The sequence below is a fragment of the Battus philenor genome, unplaced genomic scaffold (genome assembly GCF_028537555.1).
Source record: "Battus philenor isolate CCGP_79_NKW_IND1 unplaced genomic scaffold, ilBatPhil1.0.hap1 SCAF_23, whole genome shotgun sequence".
Taxonomy (NCBI): domain Eukaryota; kingdom Metazoa; phylum Arthropoda; class Insecta; order Lepidoptera; family Papilionidae; genus Battus; species Battus philenor.
In genome coordinates, this window is record NW_027181686.1 from 3,686,034 (window position 1) to 3,705,079 (window position 19,046).

Sequence of the window (19,046 nt, forward strand, 5' to 3'; positions counted from 1 at the left end):
ATTTTAACTGATAGCAAACTGTAAAAATAAAACACCTTTCGACCGTTCACAAAACAACTTTCATTCCAAATTCGTTGTTATTTTTAACGTAATTCATATAATTCCGGTGTAAGAATTATTACTGGTGATATTTAAATTATCTAAGTGCCGCGTATGTTTTACCCTTTTACTTAGTTCGTTTACATACCTCGTTAGTATTTCTCGCTTGTTGCATCGCGGAACTGTCTGGCCCTCGCGGAAGTCTTCTCGCATCAGACTTGAGTAACATGTATTTTATATAATTATTTTTTTATTTATAATTAATCATTTCCTTCCAACACGCGTTTCTCATGGTTTTGTGTTAGTAATAAACAGCTAAGAGCAGATATTATATGAATGAAGCTTCCGCAATGAAGCTTAACATTTGGTATATATTCGATCAGAAATTAAAGCCGTAAACTTACTTCGTAACCGAATGTTTGTCAACTTTATATAGTGACCACCTCATTAAATCAATAACTTTTTTGTAGAAATATCCGAGAGTACCAGGAGTACATAAGCGGGTGAAGGTCATGGTCGGCACATGGCGCCTATCCGCGGCGTCGCTCACATGACTTGTTTGTGAACGCTATGTGTTGCGCCGCCATTGGCTGGCTTTCGCGCCGCTAGACAAACAAGCGGCCGTGCACCTTGCCGATGCAAGTTGAATGCAGCTCGACTCCGCGTGTTATTTCATTTCGCCCTTGTTTTATCGGTTACATCGTTACATATTTGCTCTGTCGTAATTTGTATTCTTTGTACTGCAACCAGTTGATCAAGTCCACACGGTTTCGTACATATATGTCGCGACATGATCAACGGTAATTGTTTTCCGACATTAAGGTCGAACTAAAGTGACTGATTCGAGAGAGCGACCTTGTACTACTAACATTGTCCATTTCCTATCTTATTTTTATTTCTTAATTTACATATGCCTAACACCACAGTTCTTAAATAAGTGTGGCCGTTAATTTTATCTGGTTGTATGCATTAATTTGCGTAATACAATACGAAGATTAAAAAATTAACTATAAAAAAGTAATCTTGAGAAATGAGGACGTTCTATAGAGTCGTCCTCATTCGGATCTATGTTTAATAAAAAAATTAACATTATCATAAATTAAAGCCACGATTACAAAGAATTACTGGTAGTGGCTCTTTTATGGTCACGCAAATTGTTATTAACGACGACATTGCATTTTAAAAAGCATTACTTCTCAGCAGCGAAGCGGTATTAAACGGCCGAAAGGACAAAGGAAAAGACTTGTGTTGGCGACAGTGATCTAAATGGATTGATTCTCTTTGGATATAGCGCCTCGCATGATTCACGCAACATTTTTAAATTTAAGTTCTTTGTTCATTTATATAATCGCCAATATGTTCGATGAAGTAATTATGTGCGTCAATCGAATAAGTTCAGTGACTTGTTAAGTGCATTTTTAGTCGTTGAAAAGTCGCAGATCGCTGCATACGTTAAATCATAAATGTAGAAGTAAAAGGTAAAATAATTAAGTGTCATTATTAATTAAAAAAAATTAAAATAAAGCTTTTTTTTCAGAAATGTTGCAAATAATTCCGTTTATAATGTATTATAAAATTTCTTGCACAAACAAAATATTATTACAACTACGGTAATTATGGTTACGTGTGTATGATAGAATCTCGATTAATAGCCGAGTTTGAACACTTTCCTTTACGTTTGTTAAGTTCCAAACAACATACTGTTATCTTTACATCTATAACGAGGTCATGTTATGTTTATTAACTTATGACCATTTCATAATAATAAAATAATTAATATTTTATGACAAAGCAATAAAACCATATTAATTGTCTTCAGATATGAGCTATTAAGAGAAATGATAAATACATAACTGAACGGCAACAATAAGAAACTATTAAAACTGAATATCATTCAAGTACTGCACACGATCATTAAATGCAAAGAGAACTCATTGGCATTGTCATGAGTGATAATTACCAAGGCCACATGAGTAAAGTACATAATTTACGAAACATAAAAATGTAAATGCTATTTGAACACCCGTCGGATAGATCATCGGTGCGCTCACCACGCATTTAGGGATTAACTATTAAAATGATATCTTAACACGCAACTCGATCGATACCTTTCAATATGTCACTTCAAACGAACGTCCTTTTTACGCAAAGTTTATTAATACTTCTTCAGTCTTTGTTTTATAGTTAAATATCGGGAGCGACGGATTCACTTTTTCAAAAGCCGTTACTTAATTCATTCAAATTTTACAGTGTTTTGTACGTACAATATAACGTTGTTGTAACAACTCAATTGGAAGGTCGTAGTGGCGGAGACCTGACTCGGTTGTGGTCATCCTATGGCAACGCACGCGGTGTCGTGTTCGCCACGTCCTCGCGACATCATCGAATACGAACCTTGGCCTAGTACAGCTCGTGTAGCAAACCGTCTCTTGCTGCAGCTAATTTTAAAAATTCGTGCAGACCTTGCCTGTAACATCCGTGTTCATTTTTATTATTTTATCTACAGGAAAACTAAAATCGCCTGATATTTATTTTATTATATAATTTGTATCACGTATTATATACACGAAGAGACGATTGCTAGAAGAGACTAATTTGATAGAAACAAGAATAAAATTGAGTTCATATTTTAAATTGAAGCCCCACATAATTTAAATTGAACTGAGGTTTTCAAAAGCGCTTTGTCTGAGAAAAGCTCATAACAAACTTAGTTGCCTAAATTTGTTTTGTTTGTGTGATCACATTACTAATATCCATAACTATTGGACTTAGAACAATATATTACGGAGTTTTATAACAAGCTAAAAATCTTTTACATTGATATCAGGTTGTCTTTACAAGTTGTTTATAAAATATATGTAAAAATCAATTTGCAAATAAGTTGGGAGGTGAGTAGACGTCGTCTGCTGAACGGTTTTTTTGTTAAAATCGCAACCAGACTTTGAATGTAGTCAAGTTTTACTGCTTATTTTTGAATGTTTAAAAATGTCTGTTGCGAAATATTTTATGTCAGACCTTGCGGTTTTGTTTCCCAGCATAACGTTATTTCTATATGAAATTATTGTTATCAACATGTAAAAACCATAACATATTTATGTTTCCTAATGTTATATTTATTGTCATGTTTACACTACATCAGTTGTGGGGTATAATTTCTGCAGATTTCATTAAAAGAGACAGATGTACAAAAAAATTTAATAAGGTTTCTTCAGCTGGATAAAACACGACTTTAGATATGGCTTCTGGTTTTAAAAGTTCTTTGCTATAGCACATTCTATTTTCTCCCGGCGATGAAATGTCGACAAATGCGGACACAGATCTGCGCAGCGCGACTGTTTCCACATACAAGTGTCAACTTACGCGCACCCGTAATGCGAACCATTGCAAACATATCTCGACATTTATGAAACTCCCGTAACACTAAAATTGACTCTTTTGGTATTAAACATAAGACCTACGTTTGCGTTCGCTGTTACTGTACGTATTACAAAAGCAGTTGGTCGTAGGTAAGGTGAGAATGTTGGTGAACGGGCGACAGGCGGCTGTCTAGAATACATGTAATTCAATATACATCATATCGTCTATCTTTCTATTCACGACATAATCCCTCAATTTGTTCCTGTTTATTTTGACCGTTCCATGTTAGGTCAGGTTAAATTTGTTTCATCTTTATTGGTGTTCATTGCGTTAAAAAATAACATATTTTTAATTTCGTTTTAGTAATTTTAAATGTGTCTTATTATACACTGCGCTCGTCAATCTAACATGACATAGTGTCTTACATTAGCAGAGAAATTGTCACAGGCAAAGATGTCTTCAAACTGGTGTATAGTAAATATTTATGTACTCCTGGTGTTTGACTGCGAGTACTAGCGCCATTTTGGTGCCTTATACGGTTTGTACCAAAATAAACCACCTTATTTCTATAATCGGTACCTTGCTATGCCGTAATCGGTCAGGCTGGCCCTTCGTTGAACAATTTTGTTGCAGTTTAAGTTTGCTCTTTCAAGTTTGAAATAATAAGAGTGAGTACGAAATAAAAGCTTATTCTATAAAAAATAAAAAGAAAGCATTAGTCCAATTTCCGCATATGTTAAATCGATATTATTGTGTTCCGTGGTACTTTTTCTTCGTGACTTGATTTCGATACAATGCGCGCAATGTTAACTGGAATATCGTTTGAGTTACAGTTAACAACTAGTTTTCTCTTTCGTCACGACCAACACTGATGCATTTTATGTCACCACAAATAACGTAAAGAATTGTTTTATTGACGACTATAATTATTAAAGTAAGAATAAACGGGGAATAACATTTATATTGGATGATTACACAGAATTGCGTAAATAACGCAACCAGTTTAATATAAAAAGTTCATTACCCCTGGCACATTACACAATAAAATAGCATAATTATTATCGCGCTCTAGGTTATAGAACCGAGCTATAATTAGAGACGGACATCTTTTTCATACACGATTAAATATAATAGTTATTATTTATCTAGATGCATTAGATAATTATGACGTTTTCAATATATTTAAACATCGTAAAAAATATTCAATAAAACTTGTAGCACTAAAAGAATGTCACATTTAAAAAGTTACCAAATTTGTACACAATTACATTACATTCAATATCACTGATGAATCAACTCGTCTCTTGTACAATAAGTCACTAAATTTAAAAAAAAAATTGGGTTCTTCATGAAGCTCTTTTGATACGCAATTTGTCTACTAGACCGTATTAAAACTCACTATTTTTGTGGTTTAAAGGAAAAGTTTTACAAATAAATACTTGTTACCAGTGTAGGTTTCGCGTAGAATACCCGGGCGGCAGCAATGGTTAGGAGGCGTTGACCGCATTCTTACCGCCGATACCGCGCTGAAAGTGGAGCGGGCATCCGTTCCGTGTCTACTAGATTAGTGGTGCTACGATTATCAACACCCTGGCGCTCCCTTGTATATTCTGACACAATAGGTATAAAAACAGTTTTCACGATTCAACTAATTTTAACATAAGATACTTTACTCTTAGCTATGGATACTTTACATACTGAGAGTGGTGAATCTCCTTTTTCACCGTCAATGCGTAACGAACCAGCAATCCATCCGTATGTATACATCGGATAAAAGCAGACATACAAAGTATAAGGAACAAGGGAAGACAGAGCAGACTTATTCTTTTAAAGTTTAACTCATTTCTAATTAAACTATTCGTGTGGAATCCTTCTTCTTATTTCATTAATTATTTATCTATTTAATGTATAGCCTTTATTAGCCGGATTTTTAAAGTCGTTTTAGTATTTGTCCTTTATTTCTTTCCTGCAGGTCTATTCGCCAGTCGACAAAGATCCTGTCCATCCTTCTCCACTCCCATCATACAGTTTGCGACGCTTAGATTTTTTGTTCGGCGGAAGAGTCATAGTCTAGATCATGTTGGCTAGAAGGTATTGGAAAAGTGCCTATGGTTATAATGAACGCTAATAACAATGTTCTAATAAATTGTCCTTAATGTAAGTGTACAACAGAAACCAGCTAAAAGCCGCGGCGCCATTTAATACGGCAGATATTTGATACGACAAAGCACTAGGCGTCGGTCGAGCGACCCAATTAGTATGCCTACGGCGCGACTAAGTTACGTTTGACTTGTTAATTGTATTAAAGTGTCATTGAACGCCGGATTATAAAAACCTTCATTTGGTTGGTATAAATACATGTTCACCGAACGAATTACCATCGCAAATAATTTTCGTTCCTTTAGCTGCAGAATTTTCATATACCTATATAAAGAACTTGTCATAGAATTCTACAGCAGTGTTATTGAAACAAATTTATTTTGGATTATGCATAAAAAATCAAAACTGCCTATAGTTTATAACATTAAAGAAAACAAATTGTTTTGGTTTATTATATATTACTTTGATAGGCTAGAAGTTATAATGTGCTTACCAGATCATATGACAATTTAGTACAATATAAGGTTTGAAAGAGAATGTTTTCATGTAAACGAATTAAATATTACAGTACCTAATTATTGAGGTCTTTGTATATCTATACAAGAGTTTTTATGGAAGGGTACATAATAAAGGGATTTTACTTATCTGAATTACGCTCTACACAAATAAAAACTTCAAAAGTCTCCGAATAAATAGTACTTTATAACGTTTAAATTTTTGATATAAATAGTAAAATATGGATATGTACCTACTACCATGCAGCATCTCATATCAAATGTATAAACTAATGTTGTTTAGTAAAATGTCATTAATTCCTGTTCTCGTTGAGTAGCATTGTTTTATTATGTTATGGATACTTTCCTTGTACACTTTTAATTGCTAATAAGCAGATTTTTTTGTCATTGAAAGATGCACTTAGGCATTTACAGCGTCGCAGTTAGAGCCTTTACGTTATTTACTGTAGACTATCCAAAAAACTGACCTCTTGGGTCCTTATTCACTCATTTATTTATCTATTTCGATCTGGATCTATAATTTTACCTTATTGACATTTACAGAATTATGAAGAGGTAGAGCGTGGGAGACGTTTAGCCTAAATCAGCTTGGTTCGATAGCTCCCTTAGGAACAGCTCGGGCTGTAATTTCTTATGCAATATAGATTGGAGATTGCTTAAGCATGTCTAGGTTCTATAAAGTGTAAATTACCGCAGGACTCTCCAGGAAGAAACCTCAACCTGGGTTCTCGCTTGAATAGCGTTTTCATTTTGATTCGTGCACGAGAGAGCCAAAACCTCGTCAGTCGGTTGCTATAATCGGTTTATAATAAAACGCTATTATGTCATATATTAAAAAAAGGGAAAAAAGGGTGTAGGAATGATTTGATGTATTTTAGTACCAATATAATAAGGTGACGAAGCAGGTACAAAGTCGGTAGAACCTTTCGTTTGTTATATGAAAGTCGAGTAAATGCTTCGTAATGATACTTAAAATATAAGTGAACGTAAAATATAACGACTTACCTTTTTTAATTTAGTACGTGACGTCACTACAATCTCAAGAGATTGAAATTGGAGGTAAATTAGATCATAACCTAGTTTTGCGTTTAATTCTCGACTTTTGAACGTTGGAACGTAAACACGTGTTGTTGTATATTTATAGATTTAAATGTAAACCCTTTTACTCCGTTATTATTGCCACACGTTACCTATGTTAAGGCGAACTTTCGACGAAATATTACTACGATGAGTCGGGTTCTGTTTTGGGTGTAGACGATGCTTCGAGCAGAGAACATTCGAGAGTTAAAAACAACTGTCGAAACGCGGTCGATGAACTGCTTGCCTGGGAGTCTCGCCCGCGGTGCACGCCGGTTTTATTTGTTTTAATAATATTATGCGCAGTGTGCAAGAAAGAATCAACAATTAGTGAATGTATAAAGGTTCATCAAAAGCAATTAAAAGGCTATTGTCTTTTCGACTGTACCTAGTTACACAAATACTACTTAACCATTGATTTAGTTTTCCAGATAACAAAAAAAAATATTAATATTTGTGATTTTATTTGCTCGCCTTTTGATCTATCTAAAGATCTATCTGTTTTCAGATTGAAATTTTTGATTTGTATCTCTAACAACTTTAAGTAACATAAAAACTAGAGAAAGAAATACTAAAAAAGAAATACTTGATATTCTTGTTATTATCGTATTGAATTGTTTTCATAGATGGTAGATTTTACCAGTTTATTCATAATTCTTAACCATACAATAATAGATTCCTACAAAAAGAATTTACAAGAAAATGTTTACTAAAGTGCAGTCAGAACATAACATTATTGTTTTCTAATATTTACACCGTGCTTTTTGATGTTCCGCGATGTTAGTCTATCTGGCTTTATAGCTTCGTCGAACATACGCTATAGTTACTTAATATCTTTTTTTTTAAAACGCCAGGAATTTTCAATAACTAAGAAACTATAATTATTTATAGATTCAAATGTTTATAAAACTATTTAAATTTAACAGACTAATTGCTGAATAACAAAACGTTAACTTCTATTGACCAGTCCGTTCAAACTTAGCACCATGTTACTATATCAATATGTAATATTAGTACTAACAGGGAAGCTAATTTTAAATTTTTTCGATTGATACATAACTGTGAATTGTATTCAGTTTTATTTATAACCGTTCATAGCTTTTTGTACAGTAGTCTTGACTTTAGGGAGTTAGCTTGTTAGTTCCCCTGTTGTTCTAACTATGACCCTTCTCAGCAGATAACTGTACGATCGAATCCTGGTGCAAATGTGATTTTATACAAGTGTAGTGAATAACTTATTTATTATTTAAATAAGAATAAATAATTTATATTATTATATACTCGGTACACGATGGAACGTTACAAATATAAGGTGTACAATGTGCTTCCAACGACAGTGATTTAAACTAGTGCGTAGTGTCTGTGAGTTTGTCTTAGACTTTAAGCTATCCCGTACGTTTCGGAGTATGCTGATCAATACATTCCTTGACACGGAGGATTTCGTGCATCTCTACTACCCCGAGGATGAACCGGCGGCGCAGGGCTGCGGTGCCGGCGCCCGCTTGGCCTCCAAGTACCCGGCGAGACCACCGTCTCCCGACTACAAACAGGTAATTTAAAAAAAAACGGGAATAGAAACAAAGAACATAGGGCAAAAACAAATTCCAGTCTAAAAATTATTTAATTGAAATCTTTTGCATCATTTTAAAATAATGTAACTCCTATGAATGACTTAATTTTAATTTTTTTTTTTTGTTTGTGAAGAACAAAGATCTCGTAAAATATCCCTCAATGTCTGAAGACAAAGTGTTACCATCTACCACCAAGTGTTATTAGTGTTGACTGTAACGTGGTCTTACGTTTTGGACCCTCTGCGCAATTGATGGCCTTTGGGGTCAAGGTTTGGGAGTAGAGTCCTCGGACCTGCAAGCGCATCGTAGGACGTCCACCCACAACAGACATAGTTATGATCGTTGGAAAACGCTGGATGCTGACCGCTTCCAACCGGTCTTATTATAAATTTATGGGCGAGGCCTATATCCAGCATTCGAATTATGACGATGAAAGACAAAAAACTTCCAAAAAGACAAAGTGCGAGATTCGCTTGAGGTGCCATATAAAATTGTGTGCTTAATATAGCCGTACTAAAATAATATAAATGATCTACGATGTTTTAAAGACGCCTAAAAAGTTATTTTTTAAATTTATCTAGCCGTACGTACCTTTTAATAAAATTTGTCAAAATGTTCCTTAATTACTTCCTAAAAATAGCATTTGAGATGTTCCGTGTGTCATAGTTATTCCATGGTTCCTTGAAACTTATTAAATATTATGCTTGGTCCAATTTACGCAGAATGAGCTCACGGTATCCAACACCTACGTACGTTTCGTCTCATGCAGTACAGATCGTCGGGAACATATGAATAAAGTGAACTGCGTTGTAATGTCGCTCGGTTGCGGAAACCAGCCCTTTCAAACATGATAATAAACCGCTATATAGTTCGCTGGAACTTAGTTTTCGTTTAATGTATTTTAACTTTAAGCGGACAATAAAAATAGTTGTGCTTTAATTTTCTCTGATAACTTTGGTCATCAAATCTTCGCTTTAGGTATAGTGAATGGTTATTCATTAAATATACATTTAACATTTTATCCAGTAGACTGCAATTGTAATGATTTGTATAAAAACAGATCGGTTTTACATTTCATGTAACGTCTGCGGTGGAACTAACCGCACGGTTAGACATTCCTAGCGGCTGCGTCATTCATTCTTTCGAAACGGTGTTGTGTTAATGCCCGACAAGGCTAAACGCGGCGAAGCAGCAGCCAAAGGCGTGCGTGACGCGGACCTTCGCCCTTCCTCTCTCATTCACACCTAAAGGATAGCGACCCATAATACTTGTTCTCGACGCGTACTCGATTGAGATGTATTCGTTTTTTATTCAAATCCATCAGTGTAAAGGTCGCGTTGTATAGCGGATGTATGTGTTACCTGTTTTATAGCACAACACTCAAATCCAGTTATTGTGTTATATCTGGTTATGTTTACAATTCTGTTAATTAACAACAGCTGTGTTTTATTTGTATCTTATTGTACCTTATATATATTTCTTTTACGCAAAATTTAATAAAATATTTAAAATCTATTTTCCAATTTACACATAATTTTAAAATACAACTGGTTTGTTATATGGATTCTGTCGTTTTAGAGAACACATATATATAACATTATTTAAGTCTGTTTCAAGAGGACGACTAATTTGACTGCAATGACTATTTCTTCTACCAAGAAGTTGTTCTCAAGTATTATAGAGCTTTAAGTGAAGAGTTTGTATGGATAGTAGAGATTTAATGTTATTAGTAAATTATTAAGAAATAGTCATTAGGACCTATTTATTAATAAGTAATTATAAATAAGCATTGCTATGTACAGCAATTACCGGTGGAATACATATAATTCGTGCAGTACAAATTGCACCTTGGCGCGAAACGCTTGTGATAAACTGATAAAGGCTCATCTATCAAATTTTTATCAGCACGAGGTCGTACTTATCATTTTATTACGAAAATTGTTTCTTTTTATTGAAGATTTAACAATTCATATAACCAAGGAAAACTAGATATGTAAGACATCGGTAGCTAAAGTTAACATTTTTTTTTTACGAATGTACTTTTTTTTATTAAAAATTTATATATTTAATCGTGCTTTAATATGTAAATAAATTTACGACAGTAAGAGTTCAAATTATTCGTAATGACATTGATCTTTATATATACAAGAGCCTCAAAAATCATCGTAAAGCCGAAATTTGGTCACATGGCAGTGGCTAACTCCAGAGAATTAATGTATAATATACTTTGTGAAAATTAATTAATAATTTTTTAATGGTTTGACAAGTGTTATTTTTGTTGAAGATCGCATCACATGTAACATGAAAGTAATAAGTAAAATATATAATACAAGAGTAAAGTTTCGTAGAAACTGTAAAAGAATGAATCTCAAAAACTCGCAATAAATGTGGGTTTAATTTATTTCCGGTGTTAGCCGCTCTGTCTCTCGATTTTAGCCTGACATCGATTTATAGGTATGATGTGATATCTATGACATCGATATATGGATTATCCATCTACAACATGTGTAATTAGAATGAATTATCACGATTAACGTGTAAATGTTTGCCTATTGGGCGGCGTGTTAACTTCCACAGGTGGCCTCACGCGATGAGTTAATCTAATCATTGAGCAATGACGTAAATTGTAACACATGGTAGGGGAGGCCCGTCTGTAGTAATTGTACACAAGGTGTGACGTCGTCGCGTCCCATGAGTCAGCGACGAGGCACGCCGCTGGGGTTCGCAGCCTGTGAATGGTTATTGTTAACGTGAACACTCTCACATGGATTTTTAGCTTTATTGTGATAAAATAGATGTTTTTATAATTTAATCTCTTCACTAGCTACATCGAGAATTTATAAAAAAAATGTTATAGAAAATATCTTTCCACTTTTGAGAAACTTAATAATTAAATTGTTACATTTCTTTACGTTACAATATTATTATTTTAAAGGTATGTATACTTTTTAGTTTAGGATGTGGTAAAACAGAGGAAAATGCCGTTGAAAAGTAATCGAAGATTTGAAGTCGCTGCCAAAAAAATAGTTCGAAGTAGTGTGAGAATAGCGAAGGAAATTTATTACATTTAAAAAAGAACTTGAATAATAAGTGTGATTCCTTTGTAAAATTAACACTACATTGTTTTAATGAATTTGATGGCCTTCAAAAAAATTTTTTGTCGGAATTGAATATCTGATTTTTTTTTTGTTTTTCATGTTCCCAATTATTGTTTTTTACATAAAATTTCATGATAGCACAATGTACAGACATTTTATTAGAGATATCCATGTATTTTACGATAATACAAAGATTTAGCATGTTTAATCTTTGCATTATCGTTATTATGCTTTGTGGAATGTAGAAAATATGAAATAAAGCGGAAGGTAAAGCAGCAGTGGCCTTGAGACGGAGCCACGACGAACAACTTTCCCGTCAAGCGTGCACGGCGGATGACGTATGCCACTGGGCCAATTGCTGTAGATTAAATCTAATATTTACTTTATTTTACATTCCTGATACAACTGCTTACTATCATACATAATATTCAGACGTAAACCATAAGTTGTACATCACAAACAATGTTTCTTATGTTGAGAGTCGAGGTTTAGTCTCTTAGCAGTCTTACGCAGTAATAAACGTATATAAAATGTCTATTTGTCTTCTGAGCTGCGTTTAACTTTAGACGGCCGAAGTTTGTCGGACTAGTGTATCTAATGAACAAGCATTTAATAAGGTGTCAAAAAGATATTGCAGAGATCTTATTTGAATGTTCTTGCATAGGTAACTATAACAAAGATGTTATTAACGATTAAGTTTAAAATTATACATTTAGGACAGTTGAATAATGGCATATAACTTATGTAAATGTATTCATTAAAATACATCGACCAAGGCAGCACTTAAGCAACCATTGTAAATAAATTACTATTGTACTTTAAATACCCAATCCACAACCAAAATAAAATGCCACACATTACTGATAAAACGTCTGACCGTAATTGGCGTTATCACCACACGCATAGACGATAGTGGTCGAGGTACTCGGATATCAGAACAACACGTTGGTACGCAGGTACACGTCGACCTCAATACATGGCGCACAAGCAGATGATGCGCGTTATGCAATATGCGCCTTCGTCGCCGTCTTCGCGTTTCCGCTATTGACCAACGCTGGCGCTCTCTGCGCTCATGACGTCCTTGTAGTTGTGAAATTGCATCCAAAGGCCGTTGGAAAACTTTACTGCCTTAAATATTATTTCATGTTTTACCTACACTTACAAAAGAATGTCGTTACTATTTTTAATTCTTAATCAATGTCTAGTTTGACCCTACTGACGAATCATTAATGTACTTTAACATTATTATTATTTTTTCAGTTATAATGATACGAATGTGTAAAATAAAACTTCCACTCTCTAAGAGAAGAACATAAAGGATGACTTACAATAAATAAACAAAGGAGCATAGTTTCCTGATCATAGCATCCTGTGTCTCTGAACTGTGTAACATCCGAGCCATCGCGTGATCTTATCAAGTTGTTATTGTATCAAGCGCGAGAGAACCTGCGTCCGCCCCTCCGTCTCAACTTGTTAAGGCACGTAACACATCCTGTCCAGATAACGAATTCGTAACCGGACCACCCGGTTATAGCCAATTATCCTTCAACTGCAGCCGATTAATATGATTTGACAAATATATTGCATCTGGATCAGAAATGTTTGTTTAAAAATTTTTACTCAAATAAACAATAATTAAATAATGTTGTAATTAATGAAAGTAAAAATTAGGAGTCAATAGGAGCATTGAAAAGTATCGATGGCTTGAAAACTATAGATGTTAATTTTTTTTCTCTAAGGTTAATTCATACTAATTAAAAAAATGAATACGAAGAAATATGGAACAATTTTTTGTTTCGATTATTTTGCATATGGATCACACTAAATTTTCATCTAAAATATTTCATATCCAGGTATCCAGCAATAGTTCGCAACCAAAAGTGCTGCATAAGTTGGGCGAAGGGTGTGTCATGTGAATGACCTATCGCACAACAATGGATCGATCCATGTGATGCATCATCGCAACTGCCTTATATCAAACCTACGCTCATTCAATTATTAATCATTCTTAAACGAAGTCTAAGCGTTGCTTTTTTATATTCTATGATAATGTAACCTAATGTTTGATGGATGATATTCATTATTAACAAATTACTAAATCTGCTCCAAGTCCGGATAAAATAATTTTAAATTTGTATATACCGTCCGACTATGAAGTACGCGGAAAATAGGATCATTTTAATTCATAAAATTATACTTCCACTTGAACTCAATGAAATCGCACAAATGGATTCCTGGTACCTTGTTTGTTTTGAATCGATGTTCTTGTAATCACAAAAGTTTGTTTATTTTAAATAAAAAAATTGCTGTTTTGTTTTGATAGTGAGTTACAATGCACTACGATTTATTATAAATTTTTTATAAGGTTTCTTTGAAAACAACTTGGTAGGTAATAGAGAGATAAACCCTCTAATAAAATAAGTAAAGCAAGCTCTAATCACTTTACCAGAAACAGATTTATCATGTTATATTATTTACCCAATTAATCCCAGCTAAACTATTTTTTCCTTTTTTCACGTCAAAAATGGAAAACATATAAATTAAACTCCAAAGAGGTACTAGTTACTAGATTATTAATTATAATAATAAATATGTATTAATTAATTGGTGTTAAAGATCTTGTCAATGTCGCGGGAGGTCGCTGACAGCGTAACACCAGTCATCGTGGGGATTTTTGGGGGAAGCCTATGCGTTGGCAGTGCGCGTCTATCGGCACGGCACACGACGATGATAATTATGATTAAAGATCTTGACATGGAGCCACACCGAAGTGATTATTCATTTGGCTCTATTTAAGTTATATTAATATCTGAATGTTATACTTGGCCATAACTTTGTCGCACTATATAGGTTATTACACTATCAGTATTATTATCAGTATTAACTTATTATTACTAACTCGACTATTGTGTATACAATTTTATCTGCAACTGTAAACATCCTCGCGCACAAATAATTGTACTAATCCATTGCACATTGACCTGTGCTTAATCTCATGTTCAAGGTATACTGCCACTTTACTTTTCTTTCTCTCTTTACTGAGTTGTTTTTATTGCATAAATTTGTTTTGTTTGTACTCAGTTTTTACCTATTAACCGGGCTCAATGAAATTTTGGAAAGTATATACATTAATTTATTTTTACCTCATTTCTAATGATAATTATATCTCCACTAAAACGTAAAGACTATCGGGGAGGTATAATATCTCAATTATGATCAGAATTAATTAGTCTTAATGTACTAGAATAAATCATTAAAAAAGAGGCGCGGTCCAAACCTTCCGTTGCTTTTTAAGCTCATACGTACTCTTTATATAAGCTTAGAGGAATGATTTAGTTTGTTGGTTCCCCTTCCGAATGACTTATCCTGAAGAAGGCAACAAAATTAAAATTATACTTTAAGACTTACTAAATAGAGTGCACATTTGTTTTTATTTTAATAAATAACCACGATATAGATAAAATGTCCCAGCGCCAAAGCATCTTGAAGTAGCAGCGTGGGGTAACAATTTATATTAAGACTTTATGTGAGACGAGACATAGAAGGATTATGTGTTGTTTTCGTACATGACCCATTCATGTCATGCAATAAAGATTAGCTTAAATTTATATACTCCGCGCTCCGCATCAAATTTTCATTTTTTTTGTCCGGCGTGACATGACTCTCGCAGTGATTATGTACTATTAAGGACAATGTTTAATTTTTTTAAATTTTGTGATAACATCATTTTTATTGTTTCTAGTGTTAATAGCCTATATATTTAAAATTGACGGTTTAAGTTCGAGGTATTCTAATCTTTAATTTTTTTACACACTTTTTCAATCTTAATATTTACTGATTTTACCATTGCAGTATTCAGTGGGGGAAATCCCTCCACGATAGAGTGAAAAAATGCCACTTTTAGTCTAAATCTTTGGCGAGTAGTTGTAAATGAAATCTGTTTTATAACATCAGTTGATATAAATAACTTTGCGTCCCCACTTTGATCGTGATCTGATGGCGACCAACGTCACAATTTTTTTTTTGAAAGTTAACAAATACGGCGCGCGGGCGGTGAACGAACTCACGCCGAGTAGTTAACTCCAAGTCGCCGATAGTATGACGCAGTTAGTTATTTTTAAAGCGACAAAGGTTCCACAGCTTTCAACATGCATGGCCCGTTGCTCTTACGCTGGGTAGGCCAACAAGACGTTCTAACATTATTAAATGTGTACAAATTTATAAACACTAAACAATTGTATAAATGTAACAAGTTGGTAGACATTTGAGCTCGGTGTACTATAGAGGTGGTGGTGCTCGTGTTGCGACCACCCGCGACGTTATAGCCCGCGGTCCAATTGTACACCGGCTTTGTTACTGCTCTCCGTTTAGAGATCGCCCTGCTTTGTTTTTTGTTGTTCAATTGACTTCATTACGCGATAGTTTGGTTCGTTTATTTTATATTATTATGTTCGCACTTCAAAGTTCAGTTTTGTCATCATTGCTGTCATGTCCTCCTGGCACGTTTTGGTAAATGGTGCAGGAAATGTTTTAGTCATTCCTAAAAACACAATATACTGGCTCCCTTCTACCCGTATTACATTTTTTTGGTAATTTTTAACACGTCAAAATATGGTCTGGTCAAGTTTTAATACTTATAAGAAGTAAAGTTTAAGTCTAAAATATGCATTTTTAATTAACACCTTAAACATCTTTACGACCTCTATTCGGCGAAAGAAATATTCCTAACAAATATAAAATTGCTAAGCCTTAAGGTTCCAAAGAAATCGTAATGAATTAGTTCAAAGGTGAAAATCTCATATATATGTATCGATAAACATAGCGGTCATCAACAAAATTTGTAATTTCAACACTCATAAAAACTATATAACTGGCATTTAATTCCAAAGTATTTAATTCATGAAGCTTTATAAAATATTCAATGACATATAAGTGAAAAACGGTTGGTTTTATAAAATTCAAATAAGCGGTTTATTCCATAAATAGTGGTTACTTTAAATACTTATAATAACATAAAATAATAATAACTTAAAATATAAGGATTAATCATTCCATTCACCTCCTACATTTAAGTTAAACACTAGAGCAGAGCTCGTAAAGAGAGCCTGCCCACCCTGGGGCTTCGTTACCTTTAATGGCGAGCTCAGTCATGTCAACGCACTGAGATGGGGAACGTGCCCGGACCGTAGGCGGTTCGCCTACATCTTGATGAAATTGCTTTATTGCGTTGTTTAAAACTATACAAAAATTAATATTTACGCAATAATATTATAAACGATGCAATACTAAACTAAATGCAACCTTATTTGGTCAAGCTTGGATATTATTGTTTCAATTTGTGAGCAATAATTTTTATTGTTATATTATTACAGTTATTGGGTTAAAGAGATCTATAGCACTCAGCATTTGATTTGGCACTACAAAAAAGAGAGTTTATGACTTGATTCGATTTTGTTAAATGCATCTTTGTCTATCGAAATTTACAATCTGTGAAGTCAATAAAGGGAACGCGCTATTAAATCGTAACCAGTAAGACCTTTGCAGCGAGATCTTAGTTTTCTATTCGATGTGTCAAATCAAATGTCGTGTACTATACCGTCTTAAGGTGGACAGACGGCCTAGATTAGGTCGCCGAAAGATGCTAATTGCAGATGCTTTTCAAACGGTCTCATTGGAAATCCATGGGGCAGAGCCTATGGTTGAAATAATGATGCCGTTTTAAATCTTATGTAATAAATATCTCTCCCCAGTAATAAAACAAACTCTTCAAAATTGATGACGCCCCAGTCCAGATTTAGGAGTTATGGATAAAAGAACGTTAAAATTTAAATATTTTATATAAAAAAAATTGAATGCTTAACTAAACTAATTGCATTGTTAATAGTCCTTGGTAGTCATTGCTTGGCATTTTTGTCTCTATTTCGAGGTATGAAGGTTTATTACCGTACAGCAGTTGCCAATAATCCTTTCATGTGCGCCTAGATGATATAAACGGACATCAAAATGATAGTGATAGATTTAATAAGCGTTCACAAGAAAGATTGACGATAACATAACTGCGGTCCTGGTACATGTAAATTACTTCGGATGCCGTGCTTACATCATTACACTGGAATGTTACGCCAATTACGATCCGGTTGGAAAGCGCGGTTTATTACTTGAGATGTTTATAAATAGGCGCTGTTAAGACATTTTTTAGATATAACGCTAACGTGTCATTCGGAAGTTTTTTTTTTTTTAATTTTAAGATTCGTACATCTTAAAATAAGGCATGGTATAGCGGTGCCGGTAGTACTATGTTACAATTAATGAATCATATACATATCTTTGTTTTGTATGTAAATTATTAGAGGCAAAGCTCATACACTGTCACGGTTTGTGCACGGACTATAGAATTACGCCATCATCATTACATGTTCATATTTTAGGACAAGAAATCAGCCAAATGTGAAGTTTCCTCTAAGTCTCGTGTAGTGGATAGCAACCTCCTCGTCGATAGAATAGACTGGTGTCCTAATAACGGGAACGCTACAGTTCCCATCGTCATTATTTTAGCCGTAGGACTATTGGATATAGACCTTCACCTACATAAAATGCACTCGGCGTTTTCTGACGACCTTACCAAAGTTAGCAGTCGTCGGGGTGGGCAGTAAGGTCTTAGATCTTAGATCTCTAGTAGCCCTCGCCTCCGCCGTTATTATGGCTGCTTCCGAAGCCAGGAATAACAGAGACAGAGCTGTTGACGACTAGAGCACCTCGTTTTTTTATGTTTATTTATTTAGGGTTAGTGACAATTATCGGCACGCTTGGCATGCGGGTTGATGAACGCAGTTATTTTTAGTTTCAAATAATTTCAGAAGATGCTGTTATTCGTCGTCCATGAATATTTCTTCGTGTAGCTCTCACGAAAACCAAGGAAGGCGAGAGTGGGGAATATGTGCTCTGTATGTACCACCGACCAAGAAGTTTAAGGAACTTCTTGGCTCTACGAGAGTCATAACAACGATGTGCATATTTATTAATTCAAACTAAGACCTGATCGTAATGTGTTTTTTTCATTCGTATATATTTGCGCAAATTACAGTAAATAATTATTTTGCCACACCCTACAAAATTCAGTCATAATTATATCTTTAATTTAAAATAATAAATTTTACTTTTCCTAACATCGATGCTCTCTTAGTCAACAAGATTGTAAAAAAAATTTTCTGGTAGTGAAATTTTGTGTTACCTCCTCACACAAACGCGTCTTTGTTTCCATCGTCATCATATCAGCCGATCACTACCTT

At 34.2% G+C, this 19,046-nt stretch overlaps 1 protein-coding gene across 9 annotated transcripts in view; it reads left to right on the forward strand.

Moving 5' to 3' along the window:
- The window catches only part of LOC137923961 (myotubularin-related protein 3), a 99,000-nt gene that overhangs the window by 51,508 nt on the left and 28,446 nt on the right, over nt 1-19,046 (forward strand). For 4 of the 9 annotated variants that reach the window (XM_068767228.1, XM_068767226.1, XM_068767225.1 and 1 more), the window contains exon 2: nt 8,263-8,638. The exons of 3 other annotated variants lie outside the window; for them this stretch is intronic. In XM_068767228.1, the coding sequence (XP_068623329.1) occupies nt 8,495-8,638 (144 nt within the window). In that variant the 5' untranslated portion in view covers nt 8,263-8,494. The remainder of the gene's footprint in view (nt 1-8,262; nt 8,639-19,046) is intronic. 2 more of the 9 variants (XM_068767224.1, XM_068767229.1) reach the window with 1 other exon arrangement.